General features: G+C 44.1%; 1 protein-coding gene and 1 long non-coding RNA gene across 4 annotated transcripts in view; one reads left to right on the forward strand and one right to left on the reverse strand.

Annotated features, from left to right (window-relative positions):
* PDE11A (phosphodiesterase 11A) overlaps window positions 1-17,358 on the forward strand; it is a 382,192-nt gene extending 364,834 nt beyond the window's left edge. The window contains exon 20 of the mRNA XM_025849540.2: window positions 17,200-17,358. Within this exon, the coding sequence (XP_025705325.1) occupies window positions 17,200-17,358 (159 nt within the window). The remainder of the gene's footprint in view (window positions 1-17,199) is intronic.
* Window positions 17,359-18,640: 1,282 nt separating this feature from the next.
* LOC112807004 (uncharacterized) lies at window positions 18,641-26,553 on the reverse strand. 3 transcript variants are annotated; one of them, XR_012375081.1, is made up of 6 exons: window positions 26,337-26,553; window positions 26,187-26,252; window positions 25,573-25,687; window positions 25,037-25,278; window positions 20,628-20,776; window positions 18,641-19,692 (listed from the first exon to the last, which is right to left on the reverse strand). It is a non-coding gene; the product is annotated as an uncharacterized lncRNA (long non-coding RNA). The 3 variants fall into 3 exon arrangements; XR_012375082.1 differs by lacking the exon at window positions 18,641-19,692 and having other exon boundaries at window positions 20,414-20,776; window positions 25,037-25,261; XR_012375080.1 differs by lacking the exon at window positions 18,641-19,692 and having other exon boundaries at window positions 20,414-20,776.
* Between the last annotated feature and the right edge of the window lie 300 nt (window positions 26,554-26,853).

Here is a 26,853-nt window from a genome sequence, read left to right on the forward strand (position 1 = left end):
AAGCCTGGAAATAAGCAGAAAGGTTAGAAGCCGGTAAGTGGAGTCTCACTACCCACACGGCCAAGGTAAACCACTTCTGTCACCGCTGCCAAGGCAGGAGACCAGGGAGCTCTTCCCTCAGAGCGCTCATCGGCAGAATTCGGGGCTGAAATTAAGTCTGTGGAATGACTGGCTGGACTCCCTACCCTGCACCCAGGATGCCAACAGCCAGACATCCCCAGGAGCAGAAAAGTGGCCTCAGAGAAAGGATCCGCACGTACTTGCACTTGGGACGCTCTCAGTGAGAGTCAGCTCCCAGCAGGATGCCCCCCAGCGGCCAGCGCGCAGCCGGGGACAGCTTCTGCCCTTCTTCCGCGGCCACACTGCCTGGGAGCTGTTTTCGGTGCCTTGCACTTGAACTGTGCAAAAGGAGAAGGGCCACAGGCTGTTTCAGGAGAGCCCCACTATGAAGGAGTGGAAGCAAATCAAAAACAACGAAGGGAAAATGGAATTCAGAGGATACAATAAATACAAAAAACAAAAGACAGCTTTAAAAAACCTGATATCATCAATAAGCCCAGAAACACGTTATAAAACAAGACCAGGTGCCAGTTATTATTTTTTCGTTGCCACATCATGATTTTTCTCCTTCCTCTGGGTCCTCTGTCCCCACTCAGACCTTGTCACGCTCAGCAGCCCCTGGCGAGTTTCACGGCCTCAGTCCCATCGGCCAAAGCAACACGGGAGTTATCTTCCGAAAGCAAATTTGACCGTGGGTCCTTCAGACCCTCCCTCCCCGTTTCTGGAGGGAAACGTCTAAGCTGGCATTTGACCTTCCTCAGCTCACCTTCTCTCCCTCCTTGCTCCGTCCCCTCTGCTCTTGAGGTAACTGGTCACCTGCCATTTCCCAAACTGCTACTCCACCGACGTGGCACATACACACACACGCGCGTGCACGCTCGCACACCGTGCCTTTGCTCACATGGCTCTCACTGCCCGCCCTACCTCTCCCTCGTCTCCCCCAGCAAATCCTACTCTTACTTGAGGAATCTGCTCGGATGACAGGCTCCCGGTAAAAGATCGATTTGCTCCCAGGAAGTAGAGACCGCAGCCTCAGGGCCCCTTTGCATTTTCCTTTACAAGCACATTACACTTATTTGCATTCATCGTCTCTGTTGCCCAGCTGCAATGCCCCGCACACACTATGCCACCGACCTCCGGGGAGACCCCACGGGACGGCCTCGGCAGCACAGCCTGCGGGGGGGGGGGCGCAGAAACGGGGAACGGGGAGGAGTGGCTTATGCGGTGCCGCTAGGAAGCTCTGGCGTCCCCTCCGCGCCTTGTGCTTTCCGCGTGCCCTGAAATAACCCACCATTCCGGAGTTGCCCTGTGGCGGGTGTTAGCATTTCTGTCTTTATTTCACGGCTGAGAAAGCAGGGAGGTTATACTTGCTGTTCACAATCGCCCCGGTGAATCAGGGGGAGTTTCAGCCTACCAGCCGCTGCCTCCTACAAGCAAAGGGAGGGATAAACCACAGAACCATAAAATAACAGAAAAGGAAGAGTAATTCTCCAAGTCCTTGCCTTCCTATGTCGTCTATAATCTTAGTGCTACAGATGCTCTGAATGGCCGAAAACTAAATAGGAAAGGAAAAAGAGCAACAGACTTACAGAGAAGAACGAGACAGAGGGAACCAGAAAGGAGACCTAAGAGGGGCCAGTAGGGGCGGAGTGTTTTTATAAGCATCCTTTCAAATCTGCCCTCCACATTTATAAAACCTAAATCTTGCTATCCTCGGACTTTTTTTTTTTTTTAAGATTTTATTTATTTATTTGATAGAGAGAGAGCACAAGCAGGGGGAGGGGCAGAGGGAGATGCAGACTCCCCGCTGAGCAGGGAGCCTAACGCAGGACTCCATCCCAGCACCCTGGGATCATGACCTGAGCCCAAGGCAGATGCTTAACCAACTGAGCCACCCAGGAGCCACTCCTTACACTTTTTATGGTGATCACCACAAGCTTGTAGGTTGGACTAAAAGTAATGCCACTTTGCTAAGTTTTAAAAGTCTTTGGCCTTACAAAGTGACTCTCTTCTTGGAGCAAAGGGAAATGACGATAGTTAATATCAACCTTTCCAAGAGTCTGAACCAAGGGAGAGGAGGCGCATGGAAATGCATACATACATGTGAGTTGTCATTATTATTACTATCATTAATATGTCCCCTAAGCTTCAGTAGCCGGTATAGTAAATTTGAGTAACTACCAAACTGCCTAGCTTACTAAGATGTTGTAAGTCTACAATAACATTCCTGAGCATTTACTATGTGCCAGGCACCAGTCTGACTTTCCAAGCATTATCTGATTTAATCCTCTTAGCGATAGCAAGCCAGATCCTACTATTATCCCCCCTTTCCAGATGTGAAAGCTGAGGCTGGAGAGTTTCAGTATCTTGCCCAAGAAGACGCAGCTATTAGATGACAGAGCTTAGATTCTGCTTCCAAATCTGGGCTCCTGCTGCCACCTGCGTGTGTGAGTGTGTGTGTGTGTGTGTGTGTGTATGTGTGTGTGTGTGTAGGCCTTAATGTGCCACAAACCTCACATCCTCAGTGGGTCACTATACACGGAGACAACATGCTGTTGTGATACGAAGATTCTTGACGAGAAGTGAGCTTATAAATAATCTGTAGGTTGGGAAAGCAGAAACTTGAAAGGTCACTTGTGACCCGAATTAGTAGCAGCAAAACTGGTTTACAACCCAAGACTTCCGACCTTCAGTGATGGTTTGTCCCAGTACACCCTGCCATCTATGGGGAAAATTGGAAACATATAATCTCAGAGTTTTCAAGTTTCTCCTGAAGGGACGAAATTTAAAGGAAGTCTACACAAGTAGTGATGCCGATTTCCAGCAAGCAGAAAGCAGATCGAACCAGGGAGTTTGTTTTGAAGGACAGCATGGTGAACCAAGATGCCTCGGAGAACGGGGGAAATGGAATGAAAAGTCAGCAAACAAGGTAGAAAAGACAGCCCCGAGAGGGCCTGAGAAACTGAACAGAAAATCTGAAGGAAGATAAATGGATAATTTAACAGCCATTCAGTTTTTAAGAAAGACAAAGAACAAGCTACATTGCATCAGAAAAGGCCTAGAAATGATGATGGATGGGGCCCTTCAAATGAGTGGTGAACACAACAGAACCACAGTTGCCTGCCCAATTCCCAGCTGAGGGCAAATTTGAGGAACTAAATAAGGATATGAGACTGATACGGATTGAAGAGTTTTTCAAAATCTATTTAATGGCCAGGCAGGGGACATTGATCGCTTCTCAGAGGAAATGTTTAGGATCAATGAGGTAGTCGGCCCTTATTTGTGATGTGGGTGGCTGAGTGGGCTGGGGGAGCGGGTTATAACGTATACATAACAGTATCGCCACATACTTTAACGTACTGAAATAAGCCTTGAATTATGGTGGCGAAACACTAAATTATTTCGATCTTCATGAACTAAGCATTTCTCTTCTTTATCCTTGTATCTGTGAACCTTCTTTCACTATTAACAATCAGATAGATGACTTGTTATTTAATAATTCTCACACGTGATCAAAGATTGCTAGTTCCTTTATCGGTTCATGATAAAATGTTTAAATATCTTACTGTTAAATACTTTATACACATCCAGTGAAGAGAATTCAAAAGGCACAAAAGTATTAGAGAAAAGTGATCCTCCCTCACACTCCTATCCCCCAAGGCACCTCCCTCGGGGGCCACCACCTCTAATGACCTTCTTGTGTATGCCTCTAAAGACAATCTATGGAAAAGCATTTTTTATACCCACTGCTTACGCACTGTTTTCTCATGCAGCATATATGTACGCATATGCACACTCTGCCCGTATGTATGTACATATGCGTGCATGTGTCTGCGTATATACATGTATGTGCACATATATGAGCATAAGTATATCCTGCTCCAGACCGTGTTTTTTCACACTTGCTATATTTTTGAGATTTTCCTGTTCCAGTGCCCAGGCAGCAGCTGCTTCCATCTTTTTGATGGCCATAGGGTATTAGATTTTAAAGATGAAGAATAAAATATTTAACCAATGATTAATTATTTAAGGACACCGATGTCGTGTCTCATAGTTTGCTACTGTAAACAATGTGCAATAAATATCCTTGTAAATGCATTCTTCACACTTTATTTGTAGGATAAACACTTTATTTGTAGGATAAAGACTTTATTTGTAGGATAAATACGCAAAAGAAGTATTGGCTATTTGGCATACAGGCATTTGAAATCATGATAGGTATTGCCAACTTTCCCTCTGTGCAGTGTGTACCAATTTATATTCTCACCAGCAATATGTGAGGTGCCCCTTTCTCCACACCTTTAACAACACACTATGTTATCAAACTTCTTGAATTGTGTCAATATGATAGGGTAAAATCTATCTCATTATAGTTTTCATTTGCATCTTCCATATCATAAATGAGTCTAATCATATTTTTAGTATAGACTTGTTAGGAGCAATTTGTATTTTTTCTGTAAACTCTTCATATTTTTGCCATTTTTCTATTAGGCTGGTGGTCTTTTTGATTTGTAGGCGCTCACTATATATTAAAGAAATAGACCTTTATCTGTAGCAAAAGGTTGTCATTTACCTTTTCCCTTTGTTTATGCTGTACAGAAATATATCGATTTTGTGTAGTCAAATTCATGACTCTTTTGTGGCTTCTGGATTTCATGTCATGCATAGAATGATTTTCCCATTGCAAAAGGATAACATTTAAGAATTTTTCTCAGAACATCTTTTAGTATTTTACGGTTTCTTTTTTTTTCTTTATATTTGTACCTCTGATTCATCTGGCTGTACTTTATTTTGTTGGATGTGAAGTATGAGATCAGAATCCAACTTTAGGTTTTCAGATGGTTCCCCAGTTTTCCCATCAGCTTTTGACTAGTCTTTTTCCTTAGGATTTAAAAAGTCACCTCTATCATAGGCTAAATTTCTTTAAATCTAATTCTATTCTTAGTCTTTCTAGTCTGTTCTATCAATCTGTCCACCTCATCATACTACCTTAATTAATGTCTTTTATAATATATTTAATGATAAGCCTAGTTTCATCTTCAGCATTACTCTTGCAGTATTTTTCTAAGGATGCGTGTTTATCTTTCCATGTGAGCTTTAGAATTTAGTTCAAAAACAAATCTAGTTTGTCATTTTATTGGGATGCTTATTTATTTTTAAATGGTCAGTGTTTGGAAGGCAAATGACTGTAAAACTTCCCAGCATTGAGAGATAGAAAATCATTGCCCCTTAGGAAATTTCTGTTCATAACGTCCTGATGTTCTCATCCTTAAACTGCACTTCAGTAATGTAATAAAAAATATCCAGGGTCATGGTCCTGCTGTCCCCAGACAAAGTTTTCCCATATCTCAGCTTTTGGGGAAGTTAGCAATGTAACTAAAGAAAAGCCACAATAGCATACCCTCGACCAGGTCTTAAAGTGACCAGCTTGGCCTCTTTCTTTGGACAAAGAGAAGGCCAGCTAATGAAGCAATATCCTCCTCATATACCCAGTGGTATGTGCAAAATATTCCTTTTCTTGTCTTCCTATTCTTTCTCTCCAAACTCTCACTTTCTTCATTATCTTATAAAATTAGGAAAAAGAAAGTTCTCTTACATACGGAGAGAAACCACCAAAGTACTAGAGGATTTTTGTCCCAAGGATCTTGGATTTCTCATGGGTGCTTTGAATCTGGTGCTCTGTAGATGTGGGACATTGGGGTGCACAGGCTTTGAGGGCTCCTTCCTGTCTCAAACCTGAGCCGGTGTGGTACTGAGCATGAGGACCACCCGTAAAGCCTCGCAAGAAATGTTCCATAATCATTTGCGTGGTGCTCACTAAGCGGTTCATCAGTACCAATAATTAGTGTTTTGATTCTTTTGAAATGCTCAAATATAGGCTTTTAAAAATCGAAGAGCAAAATGTTAGTGGAGTATTCTAGAATCCTTTCTTGAAGGCCCCATAGCACCTTTCTCAGAACACCATTCACACCAAGGGCATGGAATTACAATTCCATATTTTTACATAGGCACCCTATCCATTCTGTTTGGGGAAGCTTAAGACTCAAGGCACATGAGAAGTCCACACCAAATTCCTGGAGCTCAACAAACTAAAAATGTTTAAATGGTCCTTCTTACACATTGAACTTGGCCAAAATAATCGAGTCTGTATATTTCTATAAAATCGCAGATGGCCCCGTTTCACCAGAAAACATCCCAGTGCATGGAGGGGAGGACTGTTACCAGGTGGCTGAGCTTTAGTTACATGTTCCAACCACCTACAGTCCCATTCGTCAGAGGCTGTGGCTTCTGGGTCAGCAACCATTCCAAGTCAGATGTTGCCTACACAATGAAGGTGATTGATTAGCTACCAATATGTTCTAAAAACCCAAACAACAGGATAACTTAGGACAGTATCCTAGAGGGGCTCATTATAACAGAAGAGGCGGTTCTCCTTGCTCGCATTTACACAAACTATCTTTGGGCCTGCCTGTTATTTACTACTTAAAACCCTTGTTTTATTTTCCCAGGGCAGGACAGAGTAGATGAGTCACAGATAAAAGATTCACTGTCCGCACCTAATGTTTGGGAGATGGTGTTTCTACATTACTCAGGGAGGTGGTCTCCGACCTGTGGGCTTGTCCTGAAAGAGTGTCCCAGACCCCAGAACAAAAGAGGCACTCCACTCGCCTGACACTGCAGTTAGGTGGGAGAGACACCTGTCATTACCAGCGTCTCAGTGAGATCCCTTCCACGGGCTTTGTACTCAGGCAGGTCACAAATGGCATTCCAGCTCTGCTGTATTTTAACCATGTTCACTCTGGTGCCTTTGACTTCATTTCTCCCAGTCTAAGGTTCCTCATCTGTCAGAACGGGATCAACAATACCAATCTGCCAGCACTGTTGCGGGGTTTCATCAGCTCACATACGGAGAGATCCTCAAATGGAGCCTGGAACATGGGACGCATTCAGTACTCAGTAGTGAGTTCATTATGGCAAGACGGGTTTTCCTGTCTGTCACGGCAGGCAGATGGCAGCCCACAGAACTGACTCAGCCCACAGGCCTGATTCATTCAGTTGAACGCTGTTTTAAAACTGTAAACAGTCCAGTTTGCTGGAGGCCCCACCACGCCCAGCTGTCTCGTGCAGCCTATTTCATGCATTAACTGTCCCGGCCTGTCCCTGTAGACATTTGAGGGCTTTTTTTTTTTTGGTTTGTTTTTGTTTTTGTTTTTGTTGAGTTTAAGACTCTTGCCCTCTATGATGGAAATAACAATGCTGTTTATCCCAAGAGAGACGAAAATTCCTGCCTCATGAATTCAGAATGTTAATGTCATTTTTAAGTATCATTTTCCACAGAGGAATCCCTTGAGCGTATAAATAAAGTAAGCAAAACACATAACCTGAGAGGTCGGAAGGGAATGGAAATGGAAAGAAAAGAGGGAGAGAAAATGGGTATCAAGCATTGTAGCATCTTCACTTCTATAGGCATCTGCTTCACACCTCGGAAAGGAAAGGATCACTTCCTAAGTTACTACTAGTACTATAATTAGCTTTCAGGATATTAGACATCGATGCTACAAACATCAATGTTATAACCTGGCCAGACTATGCCCTTAGGATTCTGATTATAGATCTGAATCACTCTTCCATTGGATTCTAATGAGCTCACGTACCCTCATAATAAGCATTACCTCCGTGGCTTTATCATCTTTACTGCTGTTCAGGTAACTGCCTCACATTATTTAGATTTTAAGATCTCAAATATCACTAAAAGATTTCAGAAAGATCTGACAATATTTTTTGGCATTTGCAAAATTTGGACACAGCCAAGCTGTTACTGCACATGTATAGAAAAATAGTTTTCTCAAATGGAGAAAGCATCTCACCCGATATGACAAACATGGGGTAATAGTGAACTCCCACTAAAGAGAAAGTAACAGCTCGTTGCTGTTTGTCCTTTCTGTCAGAACTCACCTGGTCTACAGGGAAAATCCAGGCTACATGGATGGCAACTCTCGATTCCTTTGAGTATTCCTTCGTTGGAAGCTGAAATTCCACAGGCCTGCTGACTTTGCCACCAGAGGGAATTGGCATACACTGTTAGCATTTTCTGAGTCCCCATAACATGGCAGGCGAAGAATGAGCAACCCTTGGGACACTTCTGGGATTCAAGGAGAAGGGAGAGAACTGCTAGCTGATCTCTGACCCTCACTAATTTCATAAAGAGCACTGCCCAGAAGTGTCAGCAGCAACTTTGTGTGCTAAGGAAGCTGAGACTTCCTTATGGGAGCCGCCAGTTCAAAGTCTGGGGGCGGGGGTAGGGGGTGGGGGAGGCTCAATCTCAAGTAATTCTGGGGGTGACAAAGAAAAATAAATGACAACAGCAAAAGACTATTTGGAGCTCAGAAACTCACCCAGATTAGTCTGAGCAGAAATGGGAATTGATTGGCTCAAGTAAGGGGGGAGCTGAGAGGCACATGTGGCTGGTGGCACAGAGCTAGAGCCAGGGCATTCAAAAGATACCATAAGATGTGTCCCCTTTTCTCTGCCTCCTACGTATGTTTTGGCTTCATTCTCAACCAGGCTTTCCTCACACATCCTGACAGGTCTAATGTCACATGTCTGTTAGAGGTATTATCACGCCAAAAGAAGCATGAAAAGGAAAACCTCATTTCCAGCAGTTCCAGGTAAAACTTAGAGAGAGTTCTGATTGCCTTAGCTTGGGCCGCAACCCTATTCCTACACCAATCAATGAGGCACTCCTGTTGGTCAGGCCTGAATTATGTGCATACTCAGAGCACACGGAATGGATTTTATTATCAGAGGAACAGTAAAGGGACGGTGTATAGCCTCTGCTGTCTCTTATGGTTCACTTGTAACCTGCTGTCATAAAAAGTTAACTCATAATTCCCCAGTGCAAGGAATCAACTAGAATTCTCTGACACCTGCACAGTTCAACAGAAAATAGAGACCTACAACATGACATCAGTTCTCTCAATTAGATATTGCATGCAGCTGCTAGTAATAGAGATCTGAAATCACAACAGCTAAACAAAATAGAAATTTGTTTTTCTCTCTCCTTCAAAATAATCCAGAGAAGTCCACTTTAGACTGCTATGATATGGTAGTTCCATAGCCATCAGAGACCCAGTCCCTGTTTATCTTTCCTTAGCATGTGGCTGCCATACTTAAGGTTGCCTCATAGTCACAAAGTGACCACTATAGCTCCAGCCATCATGTTAATATTCCAGCACCGAGAAGGAGATAGGACCAAGAGCAAAAGGATGCACCTTCCAGCTGAATAAACTCCCATTTAAGAGTTTCCTCAGAAACTCTTCCTCATGAATTCTGCTTATACCTCCCTGGCCATTCCTAAGGTCAGGGGAGGCTGAAATGCATATTCAGAAGGCAACTAGCAATCTCTATTAGAGATACCAGAGTCCTGGCAGAGTAAATGACTCTGTCCCCAAATGGAGCAGAAGTCATAAGGCTAGAGCCCTTTGAGTTCCATTGCATTCTAGCCTGGGAAGAACCCAATAGTACACGGTGCCTGGCATAGTTACATGTGTAATGTATGTAAATGATTATTATTAACTTTCTGACTTTAGCAAATTACCCACTAAAGATTTATTTTAAAGTGGGTATCTTTAATGTGAATGTTTAAAAACATTTATTCACAGAAGTCTTGGCTTGCTTCTGTGTTCACCATTATTTGATTATTAGCTTTTCGAAGCAAGTTTTAAAAAACTGCTGGAAGCCTCCTATGGTAGTTAATACATTATCTTAAGCAATTTAATGCAAATTAATTTTTACACAACCTTGAGTTTCAAAGGCCATTGAACTGGGGAGAGAAAGAGTGAAATTTAGGAGGAATCTGTTTGCTGCCTCCCATCTGGACCCCATAGCCAGCTCCATCTGCTCTCACATGTAGTAACTAACACTTCGGCGACTCTCCTGCCAAACACACCATGTGGAGTTTGGCTTATTTTTTTTTTATTATTTATTTTTTTACTCAGGAAGATGTTAGAAAGATGTGAATTTCAGGTTTTCTAGAAAACTTGATGGGATTATTTGGGCATTTCAAAATTCTGCTTTTGTACCTTAACCCAAGTTTTCCATTGGGTTTTATGGGGTTTTTTCCTCTCCTGTGTTGTTTCTGGATTCCATTCTCTTTTAATACCACAGTTCTCTTTTTCCAGTGGAGTCTTCCAGCACATTCATATCAGATGGGAGCCGCTGAAAGGCTTGGGGTAGAGAGGGACGAGCTGGGGCCTGTGGCTACAATGTGGATGGTTAATTAGATGGGGAGGGGAGGGGAGGCAGGCAGGTAGGCGAGGAGCAGGTTAGAGCAGTTGAGAAGATGACGGCCTTCTAAACCAGGGTTGGAGACAGGGCAAGAGGCTGACATGAAAAGAGACTTTGGAAGCAGGATTGACAGGACCTGGTGATAAGTTTGGGGTGGGGGGAAAGAGGGAGATGTCACGGATGGCTCAAAGATTTCTGGGCTGAACAGTTGGGCGGAGGTGATAATGCTTAGTTCCCCGAGAGAGTGAACTGAAGAAGGAAGTTGGGAAGAAGGTGACGAATTCAGTTCTGGACCAGCAGTTCACTGTCTATGGCCTTTGCAATGGGACAGAAGAATGGAAGGCTGGCAAGCCAAACGTGATCCTTAGCCAACTGCACCACTGCCACATGGCATGGAAAATTCAGGACTACGTTAGCTTGAATCATGAATAATCTTAACCTCTGGGAATCAAGAGATATAGCAGTTCGACAATTTAGATGTTTGGATTTGCTCCCACAACTGGCCCCTTCTTTCTGAAGGCACATACCTTCAGAAGAAGCCTTCTTTCTTCCTCAGAGATGCTCTGGCCAGTCCCATGAATCCAAGAGAATCTCAGGGCCTGCCACCACGCATGCTCTCCTGCCCCTCCCGTTGAAGGTCTGAGCAGAGATGACAGCAGCTGGTCATATCATCAGTGATTTTCCATTTCAAGATACCAACCCTCAAATGGGCTTTTTGACATTTTCACGCAAAAAGTAAATAATCATGGTAGTAAAAGTGATCATATCTTCATAACAGGGATATTGCCTCAAACAGTTGAGACGGACTCCAAGTCTAATTTTATATTTTATCAAAAAATTGATATTAAAGAAATACTTTTTTAATTTTTTTTTAAAAATCATGTATTTGTTTGACAGAGGGAACACAAGCAGGGGGAGGGGCACAGGGAGAGGGAGAAGCAGACTCCCCACTGAGCAGGGAGCCCGATGCGGGGCTCGATGCGGGGCTCGATGCGGGGCTCGATGCGGGGCTCGATCCCAGGATCCTGGGATCATGACCCAAGCCAAGGGCAGACGCTTAACCATGGAGCCACCCAGGTGCCCCAAAGAAATACCTTAAATTGGTTGTTTTCTACCATGTATTGTACCTCTTAGTTCTGAATATTTCTCTTGGGTAAGGTGGGGGTGAAGGAAGACAGAAAATACTAAATCTTATTGCCAGCACTTTGGAATTACATAATTCAACCATAGGAAGGGAAAACCATCTTCTCTGTTTGGCCTTTTAAAAAAGTAAATGAATAGCCAGCTCAGATAACTCCCTCAAAGTTTTGAAAAGATCTTAATGACATAGTTGGACATTTTCAAGTTCAAAGACAAATGTGGTTTTAATTTGCTGGTGCTCCTTTAGGCCCCGTTCCAACAACAGAGTAGAGGAGTAATGACTTTTTCTAAGAACGTGGCTTTCTCCTGGTTGATTCCCTTGTCCCGCATGTGCCCGGTCTATGGAGCGGTTGAGTTCTAAGAAGTGATTGTGGTCAGCTGAGAAGTACACACCGGGCCACAAGATAGCAGACGTGGATCATGACGGCAGAGGGAAAAGCAGGGCCAGAATCCGACTCCTAGCAGCTTGGTGAACGGACAACAAAACAAAACAGAACATGGTCTCAGGAATAATGGTAATAAGAGAGGATACTATATTCATTTCCCAAGAGGGTCGTTCTGGGGTTGTTTTTATAGCAGCTTTCTGCAGCCGGTCAGAACGCCCTGACCCCGCTCTCAGCCCCGGGCCGCTGGCCTAGCCTCGCGCCTCCCTCCTGCCTCGGTCTGAGGGCAGGGGAGAGGAAAGGTTCTTGTTCCCCAACGGCCGCTGCCGGAGGAGCTACAGACGCAAAGCCGAGAGGCCCTGTTTGCACTCCCATGGGGGCTCCTGGGGTAGTCCCCCACACGGAGCCGTTTAAAACCGCTGATAAGGGACTTCCAGTGCTGGCCGGGAGAGAGTGACCGGGAAAGAGCGTGAAACGAGAGTTGACAGAGGACTCGGGCAGCATGTAGCCCAATATAGTGGTTCCTGAGAGAGGGGAGCAAACGAAGTGAGCCCTGCAGTTGTCCTCGCTCAGCGCTCCGCGCTCTCCGCTCTCCGCTCTCCGCTCTCCGCTCTCGGCTCTGCGCTCAGCGCTCTCCGCTCAGCGCTCCCCGATCTCCGCTCCGCGCTCTCCGCTCTCCGCTCTGCGCTCAGCGCTCTCCGCTCTCCGCTCTCCGCTCTGCGCTCAGCGCTCTCCGCTCTCCGCTCTCCGCTCTGCGCTCAGCGCTCTCCGCTCAGCGCTCCCCGATCTCCGCTCACCACTCACCGCTCAGCGCGGGAGCTGCTTCCGGCCGCCGCACAGGGAGGGAAACCCGGTCTCACTGAGCTGACGAGGCAGAGCCCGGGGTCTGGGGAGGCCAAGGAGGTTGGAGTTCCCAGGCAAGAGGACCAGGGAGGAGAGAGCTACGAGACGCGAGAGAGAGAGAGAGAGAGAGAGAGAGAGAGAGAGACAGAGAGAGAGACAGAGAGAGAGAGCGCGAGCGAGCTCCACAGACTTGCAGAGCGATATTTAGCGCTGTTCACCACATGCGTGTGGGGAAGCTGCTAAGGCTGAGGAAAAAAACAGCAAAAAGGAGCAAGTAGAACAATGCTCAGAGCTCGCACAGGCTGGGGAACAGTCCACGCTCCCACCAGCCAGAGCCTGAAAGAAAACCCTTGAAATGTATGAGGTACCGGCTACAGTTCTCCGAAGATTATTGCCTGGGTAGCGGACCCGCGTTAACCCTAGACTAAAGGCTGCTCTGGACTTGGAAATAATGTGGTCCTTTTGAGGCTTATTTCCAAGTCACCTAACCGCATTCCAGAACAAAATTGAAAAATGTTTAAAGAAATGCAAAAACAAATGGATTAAATAAAAATCCAGCACACAACAGCATAAAATTCACAATAGCTGATACCCAGTCAAGAATTACCAGGCATGCCAAGAAGCAAGAAAACTTGGCCCATAATAACGAGAAAAAAATCAATCAATACAGACTCAGAAATGATACAGATCATAGAATTGATAGAGAAGGACATTAAGACATTTATTATGTTTTATATGTTCATAAGGCTAGAGAAAAGATCAAGCATGATAAACAGAGTCATGGAAGATATTAAAAAGAGCACCCAAATCAAACTCCTAGAAATGAAACCTACGATTCTTCAGAGGAAAATGACAGTAGATGGGATTCACAGCAGATTAAGCTCCGCAGAAGAAACTCTCAGTGTCATAGCAATAGAAAATTAGAATGTGGTCCCTCTCCTCTCCATATACTCCAAGTGCTAATTTCTACACAGTACATCTGGGCTCACTCAAGCATCATAATAATGTTGTTCCACAAAGTTTTGATTTCACTCCATCTCTGAAAGAAACATCCAAAATGGTAGGAGAATCAACTTAATTATACACACACACATATATGTATACATATAGACATTATATACATATGTATATATGTGTATATGTATTTTTATATGTGCTTACATATGCATAAAAGGTTTCTTGAAGGATACCCAAGAAATTGATAACTTTGGCTGCCTCTAGCGAAAGAAAGTGTCTGAGGCAGGGGTGAAGGGAGATTGTGCATTGTACCTTTTTACCCTTTATATCCATTGGACTGTGGGAATGTATTACTTATTCAAAACATAAATAAAATGTGGAATAAACTGTAGCTGCTGGTCCCAAGGGGACTCAACAACAGAGTGAATGGAATCAGGAGGAAGTGGGGGCCCACAGCCACTTGGATGACTAGATGCCCAGGGCTGTGTCCCGGAGCAGGCAGGGATCCAAGGTGCTGTCTGTGGTGGGCCAGGTGGAGCTGACGCAAGCTTGGGGGCCCCCGAGAGAGCCGGACAGTTGCCCCAAGGGATAGTAAGCAGCACATCCTAAGTTGGGGTATTAGGTCAGTCTCAACCCTGACCTACACTTGAAGCAGCACATGAGTCATCAGTCCTACAGTGCTCAAGTAGATTCCGGCTTAAAGGACCAGTAGGTAGAAGTTACACGGATATAGATTTCTGTTCAATATACGGAACATTCTAAAATCAGAACCACCTGGGAGGTAGTGAGTTCACTGCCTCTGGACACGTGTAAATACTGAGGGTCCCACTGCAGGGATGCCACAGAGGAGATTCAGCATCCCATGGCTGATGGCACCACATACATAACCTTTAGAGTCCCTTTGCATACATATGGAGAGTGACGAGACAGGTGATATTTGTCCCCTCTCTCTTTTGCAATGTGAAGAACAAGTCAGACAAGACTTGGAAACAAGTAGCATTTGCACATAACTCATCAGGTGTCACTCACTGATGAGAAGTTTTTAGGAATATCCATATTTTCTAAATAGTAGGAGCAATTCTTTTACTGATGGCACAGGATGGGACTTTTTGCTACCTTTGCCTAGACCTGCACCTGCCAGGGGAAAACGATATTCTAATATGGCAATTCCGTGTTTAATTAAAGAGACTAGGAAACAAAGAGAAGGAATTCTGAGAAATATGTACTGCTCCTCCCACCCCGGAAAAGTTGTTTTTTGGTGTTTTTTTGTTTTGTTTTGTTTTTTTGTATTCACCACAAAGGTAGCAAGAGAGACAACAAAGAGCTAGATAAGGGAAGGAAATCTCTGTCTGGGACTCAGCCAAATAAACTTAAATGGTTTAAGGAATAAATTGGTGGCGTAATTCGAATCATGGGCAGGTGCTATGAATGTAATTTAGTAAATGCTCGGGAACCTGCCAAGGAAGAGAAAAATGTGTTGCTTTTGAGATCATTTCCCAACAGCTTCATAAAAGAAAACTGATTACAGGAATTTAATAAATAAAACAGAGCCAGAAATATAGTAATCAAATGAGTTTTTAATTACATTTCAGGCAGAAAAAAAATTCCAATTTGTGCTCCTGGGATTAAAAAAAATAAGTTCTAGAGAAATGCTTTTGTAGCAAGAAAATAACATAAACACTAATTTCCATAGGAATTATAGTAGTCAGTTTAATTAAAAGGCTTGATCAGAGTGAAGAGGACCAGTGCCAAACTATACTAAATAAAACCATGGCATTCATTGCTACCCCACACTATTGTCCAAATAAAAACACTGTGCATTGAGCAGAAAGCAGTAACCTGCATTTTTCTCATGAAAATAAAGGGGATTTTGATCACTACCTGAGTTATCATGTTGCTATGTTTTATTTTCGTATGGAATGGCTGATAAATCTGATTTAGAATTGAATGTTGGTTGGTGTAATAAAGACCGCTTTTAAGAGAGAGAATATGCTCTGTTTAAAAGACGTCTGTGCGAAGGGACCCCACTTCAGCCAGGTTGGAGGGCTCACGGCTCAGTAGGATCCCTGGTTACTTCTGGGCTTTTCGACAACCACTTAACTAACACCCAGTTGCATTTAACTCATATCCTGCAGTGAGGGCTATTTGAGGGGATAGATCAGGTCTAACTGGTGATTTGCAGTCATGTTTAGGGAAGGACACTCTCTACATGAAGGGCTATTCTTTCCTCCTTTGGGAGGCTTTGCTATGAACCTCCCCCTAACCACACATCCTGCTTGGAAAGAAGGCTGTTCCAGAGGTATGCTAACATTGCAGTGGCTTTGTTCCCCTTGGGATGAAGGGGACACACACCTGCAAGGTGTCTACATGGAGCAGGGGGTGGGGGGATCATCTGTGGCTACAGCACGCAGACCCCAGGTATTGGGCGGGAACACTGTCTTTCCATGAACTAACACCCCCACACCTCCACCATCCTTGTTTTATTCATTGCTCTGTTCCAAGATAGAGGCCATCCAAGTTTTGTAAAGCTGGAAGTTTATACCATTAAGGAGTAGGGGACTCTTTTTTTTTTTTTTTAGTAACAAAATTAAGTGGGGCGCCTGGGTGGCTCAGTCCTTAAGCTTCTGCCTTTGGCTCAGGTCTTGATCCCAGGGTCCTGAGATCGAGCCCCGCATCGGGCTCCCTGCTCAGCGGGAAGCCTGCTTCTCCCTCTCCCACTCCCCCTGCTTGTGTTCCCTCTCTTGCTGTGTCTCTCTCTGTCAAATAAATAAATAAATAAATAAATAAATAAATAAATTTCAAAATTAACTAAAGGAGAAAATATTTAGGAGAGTCTCCTGCAAGTAGGACCCTGAGTCCGGGGTTGGCCTCCAGCCTCAGCCTGCATGTCCTCTTCCGTCCTGCTCTCCGTGGCACCCCGGCCCTCTCTTCCCCACTCCTGTCTCCCTTCGCTTGCGTCCATCCCTGTTCGTGTTCACATCCACATCTGTACGTGTAGCACAGCTCCCAGATCCTTCGTGGGAAAAATGAGCACCCTCTCTTCTTTCAGGATGTCCCCTGGCCTTTCTCATCCGGTGAGTCCACCCAGCACCATCTGTGGTGGAGCAAATGGAAGGTGTGTCTTGGTCAAAACTGAAGTTCATGGTCTACTGAGATCTGGAGGTCTCCATGGCAGGCGACAATATACGTATTAGTAGTCATGTGTGAGCTGGATATTTTGTGTCCTGTCTTGTCCGCTGTGGATTAAAAACAGGATCATAATCTAACTGGCTGGCACCCTGGGAGTAGTACATAGCCCCACCCCCCACCCCACCCCCGTCTTATTTTTCCCTTTTCCCTATGGCTCTATTAATGTAACACAGTGGCGTTACATGCATATTTGCTTCTTGTAAATAGCTCGTGTTTACCAAAATAATTACCACTTTTCATTTCTTGCAGCCAGTTTCCATTGTCCTCACCAGTGAAAGCTGGAAAATCGTGTCAGTGACTCGGGTTCCTCTCCTCCACCTGTTTTTTTGTTTTACTTCAGGCGTTGGTGAAGGTCAATGTGAAACTGAAGCCGATGCTGGATTCCGTGGCGGCGAACAGAAGTAAGTGGGAAGAGCTGCACCAGAAAAGGCCGCTGGCGTCGGCTGCCTCCCCCTCCTCCGCCAGCCTCTTGCCGGCCGCCGGGGAAGACAGAAACTAACCGTCCAGCTTCGCGGCCGCCGCAGAATGACAGTGTCCTGAAGGGCCGACCTCGGTCCAGTCGGCGGCATCCCTTGGCCCCTTTTCGCTCAGGCAGATGAGGTCTCAGTTTGCGCGGGGAAGCACGCCTGGGCTTTCCCCTTGAAGGGGGGTCAACAGAGGAGAGCGCGGCCCAGAGGGACGCAGCCGCAGGCGGGGAGGGAGCGCGGCCCGGGCCCTGGGCTTTCCCCGCCGGCCGGCCGCCGAGCACCCAGGGCCTGAGGCTGAGCCGGGGCGCTGGGCAGACGAGCCGGCGCCTGAGGACAGCCGGCCCTGCTCCTTCCCCGCCCAGGGAGCCCGGAGCAGTGAGGACGCCCTTAGCGCTGCTTCACTTCCTATCCCGCCCTTGATTTGTTACAGGCCACGCAACGCCTGCCTTTGCATCCTCTCCTCAGCGCTCTTTTGTGCCACACTGTCCCAAGAATCCCACTTTGTATTCTGTAGAGGTATCTTATTTTTATCCCAAAGCTTCTTAATGATGGATCAGAGCCTTTAGAATCGCCTCCCTAAGATATAAACTATAGTATCCTTACAGATACCAATCATGTCTAGTTTCCCCCTAAAAGGCCCATAGTAGGGAGACAGCAGATGTGTTTGTGTGACTGGTGTTTATACAACACTCATAACACTCCATGGGGATTGCGGTTCCCTTTTTCAGTTTTTTAAAATTCAACCTTCCTTGTAGACCAAGTTTTCTCCCAGGAGGAATGGGTTAAGAGACTTTAATTAAAGGAGGAATGAAAGGACGTCCACAGCTGGATTTACCACAGGTGACACATGAATACTTAGGAACTCTTCCCAACAGCAGGGACATTTTCCAGACACAGCAGAACCATGGAGAACGATCACGGACTACCTTGAGTTCTCTTAGGGGTAAGTTTTTGTAAAGCATTTAAGGTTCCGACCAAAACCAACCTAAAGCCAAATGCAGTGGTCCTCAGTTTTCGATTTTTCCTTAAGTGTAAGAAATGATGCTTGAAAAGTGAAGAAATAACAGTCTGGCCAGAGGACAAATATTTTCTAGGAAACTAGGTTTATAATTAGAATAGACGATATTAAATTGATGCAATGACTACAAAACTACTTTGCTCCCCATTTTACCTGAGAGGTTGAGGATGTGGTTTGATTTGTCCAAAGAACACTGGACTAGAAGCTAGACTTCCTGCCCTGGCTTTGGCACGACTGATCAGGTGACTGTAGACAAGTCACCTAACTTCTCCCAGCCTGTTTCCACATCTGTTGAATGAGATTATATTAGGAAAAGATTTTCAAACATATTTTAACCTTAGAACTCCTTGTGCAAATAAGCCTTACGAGGACTGTCCAAGATATAAAACGTCTAAAAACTGAAATTTTCTGCTTGAAGCCAGGTTGGGGGATCCAGAACCCTGTAAATTCTCCTCTCTTTGATTACATATGTGGCGGTCCATAAAGGAGCTCTGAGAAGTTGAAAGGTTCCTGGACTAGATGAACCTTGAAGTCCATTCCAGCTCTGGAAAATCCCAAGTTCACCATTTTTGTTCTTGTTTTTACTGGTCAATATCAGTTATTAACTTGACTCCCCAAATATTAAAGAAATAAGGACCACGTTCCACAAAGAGCACTGTTCCCCCAGAGGCACACAGTAGACATTCCGGAAATGTTTAAAGAATGGGTAAAGGAAGGTACCAAAACAGGAGTGAGGGAAGAGCGGGTATCGGGAGGGAAGACGTAAGATTCTTCATGGCAAGAAATAAAGTATCAGAAAATTATAAACCAGGCAAGCGGCGGGGGGGGGTGAGCGAGGAAGATGAGGAGAAGCAAAAGACACCCAAAAAGAAACAGACGCTGAGGCAGCTGGTAAGAGGACTGCCAAAGGCCAAGTAAACAATCCAAACAAAGAAAAATGGTGCCTCTACCCCCCAAAATGAGGACGCAGATTCCTGTCATCAATTGCTTAGAAAAGAGAGACACTTGAGGGGGGTTTGGCCAAAGAGAGGAGGGAGTGGGAGCCTGAACAGTAAGGTTCCCAGCTCACCTTCACAAGTGCCTCTGCAGGCAAGGCTGGAGGAGCTGGGCGAGAAAATGAGTGCAGGGAAATTGCCTCCACAGAGCAGGTAAGAGGAGCTTGTTCAGATTTATGGATTTTATTAAGCCAGTTTTCTGAATCGCTCTGTTAGAAAGGAAAATAGCTTCTGCCGCACCGTCTCGCCTCCTTCAGGTGAGGAACAAAGCAGGGGTGGAGTTGGGGACAGACCCTGGTCGGCGTCTGCAAACTCAGAAGCACTGCAGGTGTTTCTAGCTATTGCGCTGCATCCTGTTTATATCACAGACGGGAATTGAAAATCAGTCCGTGTGAGGCAGAGACGAACCCACATCTGTTATGCTCCCCAACAATAAATAAATAAATAGCCCCGACAGACGGATGCCAGCCTATCTAGAGCAAAATTTTAAAGCATGTGCTTTATGATAAAACTAGACCCAGGGTCCGACGGAGACTGCAGGCAGCTACGGGTACTGTAGCCGCCCTGAACGTTGATGCTACATATTGCTAAGGGGAACATAATTTATAGCACAAACCCTACGGCTTCCACTAAGGTTGAGCTTTCGTCTCATTTTCTTGCCTTTTTATTGGCTTCACTGCACGGTTGCCAATAGCAACATCCACTGGTGGCAAGGGGAGTTCAACACCATCACAATCTGCCGTACACTGGAGCCCTGACAATGTCAACCATCAATCAAGTAGCTGTGTGTAATTGCCTCCATCTATTTCTCCTGTCTCGAGGTATCTTTCCTATTGTGGGTCAAAATTCAGAAACTGCTGACTAATGCCATGGGTCTGTTCCTCAGAGACCATGAAGCAGTGGAAAGGACAGCAGCGCCCTCCCTGTGCAACCCCGGGGGTGAGAGGTTGAACACTTGCAAGTTGGAGATATTTTTAATCCCTTTTCTAAATAATGCATAATTTTCCAAGACTGTGAGGGATGTGTGGTTATCTATGTACTCAGCTTTTCTACAATACACAGAAATTTTCTCAGTCCTTATTATTAATGTTTATTTCCTACTGGAGAAAGGCAATTGAAATGTGAGCCTCTTATAAAACCTTCACCTGACCAGACAATGTTTGCTTGCTCCAGTCTCTTGGCCATTAATTGTTGTAATGACTTCATCCTACTTTCTCCGTGTGATGTATTTTTTCAGACACGCTATTTATTTTCTTGTTAGTCAAAATGTACATAATACACGCACAACCTATGATGTAGCTTGCGATCCCGGCCAGGAGGGACAGCGTGCAAACTGTAAAGGGCACCAGGCAATGCACAGCCGATGGGGGCTCCCCGTCCCCTTGGCCACCAGCTGGACCTGTTCTCTTGGGACTCTCCAGGTCTTGGGTTTTCCACCTGCAAAATAAAAGCGCTGGCTCTTATTCAGTTCATTTCTGCACCAGAGAACCAAGCTGTATTTAATTTTTAAAATGATTTCTACATAAAGGTCTTATTTACTCTTCTCAAATAAAAGAGGAGCACACCCACAAAGGTCATCTTCTCTCCAAAGACAAAATAAAAAGTTACATACATGGATAGATATAAAACATCCTTACCACAGATACATCTGAGCCTGCCTCTAGTGATCATGAAAGATATGGTCATCAGTACATTTTTTTTTAAATATACCCTTTTACTTAGTAGAGGACAATTTTAGATTATCTCATATCTAGATGTCCCATAAATGGCAGTCACTTTAATTTAGAAGTCAATTTATAAAGTGAGTCAGGTGAAATTAAAATTGCGTGTGTTTTTTATTTCTAAGATCTGAGATGTCTATACATTTCCAGGTATTTTATATTTGCATACATGTTGCATTGGGGTTAGAAATAATCTTTAAGATTTTGTTAGTGTAATAACAATATTATCTAATGTTAACACTACAGGAATTCAGTTGATTTTTTTCATGTATCAAGATTTATCATACTTTATCCCCTTACCTTAGGTCATTAAACAGAGTCTGCTCAATTTACTTTGCAGTGCAATTATTTTAAAATCCATGTCTCCTGCTGACTCTTAATGAATTGCCGAAAGATATAGTCTCATCCCTAGAAATAGTGTGAAACAACTCCTTTCAAGCAGGACAGAAATCTAAACATATTGGGGGAGATTTAAATCTAAAGAAAAATGTCCGGGCTGGAAAAAATAAAAACTCAAAAGAAGATTCATTAAACAGAACAAGAACAAAACCTAATTTGGGCCCGTAAAAACTCTGGCCACACCAGCACAGGGAGGTTTCATTATCTGCTTCAGCCTAACAGCCTCTGAAACAATCGTTCTGCCACTTGCTGTCAAGCATTCCCCAAACTCAAATGCAGCAGGAAATGTAAAGGCTGAGTCTTGGCTACAAGAAGGCCAGAGTTGCCTAAGTGAGCAGTCACAGAATCCAAGACAGAGATGGCAGAAACAAAATGAAGCGTGTCCAGGGACTGTCATGAGCAGCACACGGTTCAGCAATGCCTGGTGTCCTGTTCACATGTTCGTGTTACTACTTTTCCTCAACTAGCAATTTGGGGTTACATCTTCCCTAATTTAATTTTGAATCTTCTTGCATATTTGGCACATCTCTCAACAGGGCTAAAGATCAGCTGTTTATCTGTGTGGCATATCTATACCAATATTGTCGAATGTATACACTGGCATAGAAAGAAATATGTTTATTAAGTAAATGAAGTATTCGCTGAGACCAAAATGTGCTATTTGCAGCTATCATCTATCTTTGTGTTCACTTTCTGTGTGTATATGTGTATCAGAATCTCAATTTGTTTTCTTTAGATTCAGATCAAATCATCTTTAGACGAATTAAGAAAGAAGAGAAAGAAAAAGGGAAGGAAGGAAGGGAGGGAGAGGGAGGAAGGGAGGAAGGGTGGGGAAAGAGAAAAAGAAACAGCATACAATGGAAATAAGAGACTAGGTTTTGTTAAGTCTCATTCCCATGGGGGAAAACTGCTTTTGCCGTTTTATTTTGATATACAATAATCTAAAAAGGATCCCCCCTGGATTTGCTTCCTAATTATTATTGTTCTACACAAAAGAAGGGAAATTCTCTTCAGCTGAGTTGTTTGAAGTCACTCTCTGTGCAGATCTGCCAGGCTGTTTCATTGTTGAGAATACTACCTTGCAGATCGCGGTGCCATTTCCCAAGCAGCCAGTTCATGAGTTTGAAACAATCTGCTTTAAGAGACCTAACTATCTTTGTTTTTAATAAAATGCTTAAAGTTTAAGAAGCCTCTGGAATAATCTTTCTCTCTCTTGAGAAGGGTGATCTAAAGGCTGAAAGAGGCAAGCATGCATCCGAATAGCGACAATTTAGACTGTCAATTTAGCCCATTAACCTTGTCTTGATCTGTGATGTTTGCCCATATGAGAGGGATCCTGAGACCCTCCTGTCCGTGGAGCATTTTAAAGATGACAAAAGGTTCTTCGAATTATTGAAGATCTTCTGGAGGGAGAAGCCGCGGCCGAAAGCGGGCTCCCGCGTCCGTTACAGATTGCTCGAATTTGCATGGGCAATTACACAGGGGGATCACATCAATGCAGCGCTGTCAGCCACACTGACGCCATACAATTACACAATGGCTTCGGTGCTTAAACTTTAAAATTCTTACACCATTGTGCCTGTTCTATTAGAACAAACTGCAGCAAATGATCCAAAGCCAATCCAAATGACTGGAGAGGCGGTGCCCAGGGGAAGCGAGGGAAGAGGTGCAGGGCGGCCCCTACCGGCCAGCCGAAGCAATCGCCAGTCCCCGCGTGCTGGCTGCAGCCACCACAGGCTTCTTTCTGTGCTTTGCTGCCCAAGATTTTCTAGTGGGGCCAACGGTAAGAGTCGCCTAATTCACAGAAGGGCTGTGAGGATTAATAAGGGGAGTTAGGCAAAGCAGGACCTGGTCCTAGTACAGAAAGTACAGCATAAACACGAAGCTTAGAGTAACTCTTTGTTTGGATGGTTGACTGCTTTCTTTAAATGCCAGTATCCACAGTCGTGCCTTCTCTACTAATTCCATTTATGAGCCATAATGCTATTGTGCTTCCCCTGATAATTTAGATAATAATACTGTGAACACCCAAATATAGGCAACTTGATAAAAAAAAAAAACCCAAGGTATATCCAAGAAGGAAATCTAATTAAAATATTAATAAAGCTGAAACTACCAGCAAAAAGAAAGTTCATAATGAGGTTAAATGGCTTACTATCTGAGCATAAATGTCCCCAAGTGTTGATCTGGTATACAATCTTGTTAAAAGATTGAACAGATGCTCCTAAAAGTCAATTACATTACCAATTGGCACTAATTTATTCTTTTTCCCTGTTTATTGTTGAGAGGAAGCAAGGTAACTGAGCCCCTGAAACTGGCCATCCTGAAGAAAATGGCCTGCCAATGAGAGGGAAAAGGAAAGAACAACCGGCAAATGGTTTTGCAGAAGGTCTTCCGTTATCAAGGAAGATGTCTGCCCACGGCTGTGGTAGTTGAGATGTTCAGAAATGACCGATTTACCAATAGGAAAGGATCACATTTGTGGGATAAATAAGAAATCATACCTTCCAACTGTTTTACAAGACAATGCCGAATAGATTACACATACAAATAGAACAGGATTTGATCATCTCACGGTTTAGCAGGCAGAAACATAAGCATATGAAGAACCAAACCTCATGCTTTTAGCTCCTACACATTTTGCCTGAATGGAACTCTTCTACGTGGTAAACATGCCTCCCTCATGCAGCAAAATCCATCGAGCCCAACACCGTTTCCTCAAAGCCTCGTTTCTTTCAATAAGGCACTAAATCATTTTATCTCAACCACCAAGTGCTTTCTTATTGCTAGGAAAGGTACATTTACTTTCTGATACATGCTCCAGTTTTCAAGATTCTGTTGGAAACAAAATGAGCCCTATGACATTCTATAATATTCCATCCCATTTATTACTTTCCAGAATTTCTATCATTAATTAAAGGGCCTTCTTTCACCCTCCCCCCCCCAAAACGCTAATCTATTCCCCAACTGCCTATCAGAGACTAAATAAAAGTCAGTGTTCACAGCAGCAGTGATGGTCATGCCAATTTCACAGTGTGATTTGTGCACTTATTTCATTTTGAAAATGACCCTGCCCTCCATCTGTCTAAACCGAATGCCCTGCTTTTTTCAAGCCAGGCCTCAGGAACAGTAGCACATGAAACAAGGGGAAAGACACAGAGCAACCTCCCTCCTGCCCCTGTCGGCTGCCACGCCCACAGACAGGCACCAACACAGAGGGGCCCCCAACTGACGCCTGAAGGGATCAGCAAAATTTGGGGAAGAGCAGATAGTCATCCTATTTTTCATCCATTTCCAAGAAGCCATTTGAAGGTGAATGCTTTCATGATATAAATCCAATTCTGAAAAAAAGACTGACCAAAGATAAAAAGGTAGTTTCCCATTTCAATGTTCTGTTGTCTTACCTTGATTTAACAGTAACTTACCCAAAGTAACAGTTAATACATAAGGATTTTAAAATACTGTGCCTGAGTTTCCAAGGGACAAATGTAGTCAGGCAGCCATAAAGGTGAAGATCCTCCCACACCCACCCCTCAATTATTGGGCAGCACTAATCAGCCTCTGTCAAACCACATACCTGCTAAGTTGAAGGCCCTAAAAGGGTGCACCCAGAGGTTGGGTTGAAAGAATGTCTGAGGAGAATTATAGGAGTCTTCATTGCCTGTTTTCTCGGGGTATCTCAGGTGTGTGAGAGCCCCCACTCAACCCTATGAAATATATGTAGTTTGTTCCTCTCTTGATATTCATACAGTAGCAAGTTCCTTTTCTGGTCCCACTCAGAGCTTCACAGCTCTGCCAATTTCTCAGCAAGAGAGAAGACTGAATGAGTACATAAAGTCAGTTGTTTTTTGATATGAACAATCACACACCTGGAGAAGTCTCCTCTTAGATACACCAGGTGACTGACTAGAAGCTATACCACCCCACCCACTAATTAATTCCTAACATCTGCTCACAGCTGCCATTCCGATCTGGAAGTTCAGATTTCTACTGCCCACACCAAGTCGGTTGGTTGGTTGGTTGAATGTACGAAAACGACACTAAGCTTCCATTCTACAAACGCTAGGCTCTTACAAACTCATCTAAAGGGGATATACATAATGAGTTACTTACCAGTCACTATTTCCTACTGAAACTAGATGTTGGATATCCTGGCACAGCTGCTACCTATCTAACTGTGTGGTCTTAAGCAAATAACTTAAACCTTTCCAGTACACAGATTCTTTACCTGCAATATACAGAATATGGAGCGGTTATTAAGATCAGGGAAAAAAAGGACATAAGTGGTCTAATAATACAATATGGTTGGAGTCGTGTCTAAAATTTACATATAGATAAGCTGCATGGGCAGCAAAACTATAAAGGAGGAAGATAAAGGACTTGCACTGAAGTCTTTTAAGTATACAGCAAAAACATGCTTTTATTTGCACACCGTTTATCTTAGGGACTAGACAGGCCAATGCATATGATAGAAGACCAGTGGAGATCTAGGTAGATCAAGGAAGAATGGTTTCTTTTTTGTATTGAAAGCCAGAGGACCAAGGCAGGAGATGCAGCCAAGTTTAAACGCTGCCATCTGCTCTGTAATAATTGTTTATGAAAAATAAGGGGATGGAGACACTTGAATCTAAAATTGAATGTCTCACAGTACCATATAATACAAAACCATTTCCTACAGTCACCTGTGAAAACGACAAAAATAAAGACTTTTGGTCTCTCCATATTACCTTAGTAGAAAGTATGCACTCGGGGCAGCTCGTGTTCCCTCTCTCGCTGTCTCTCTCTCTCTCTGTCTGTCAAATAAATAAATAAAATCTTAACAACAACAACAACAAAAAACCTACTCTAATTCCAGGGCAATTCAAGGAGCTATCCACCTTTTCCTTCCCGCTAATTCACAAGCACAAAACACGAACCGGCACCTTTGTATGCATTGCAAACTAAAAAAGGCTTAAAAAAACAAAGGATTTCAGACAATAACCCTTCCTCCCCCACGCGAGACACCGAAATGATACAACTGGCAGCCAACAATCTCCATAAAATACAGGTGGGAAGAGGTACTGAAACCTCATCTCCTCCCATGCCTGTGAGTGGGTGCCGCGAGACTAGGGCCCCAGCTACAGCGCGGTCACGTTCCGGCTACGCCACAACTAGAGTGGTGCATGCCGGGAAGTGGAGTTTTCATCTCTGAGCTACCTAGAAGAGTGTGTTCAGTCTTGCGTAACAAACGGCCTTAGCAGCCTAAAGTCTTCGACGATAGATTTAATAATGGAAAGACTAACTTCACTGATTACTTTTTATTCCTAATGGGCTTATTCCGTTAAAAAGAAATCTCAGGACAAGCAGCCTTCCGTTTCCGGCGGGCTTGTTGCCGTGGTAACCAGCGCGCACCAC

Source organism: Callorhinus ursinus, unplaced genomic scaffold, assembly GCF_003265705.2.
Source record: "Callorhinus ursinus isolate GAN/ISIS: 27379988/994484 unplaced genomic scaffold, GSC_fseal_2.0 scaffold2, whole genome shotgun sequence".
Taxonomy (NCBI): domain Eukaryota; kingdom Metazoa; phylum Chordata; class Mammalia; order Carnivora; family Otariidae; genus Callorhinus; species Callorhinus ursinus.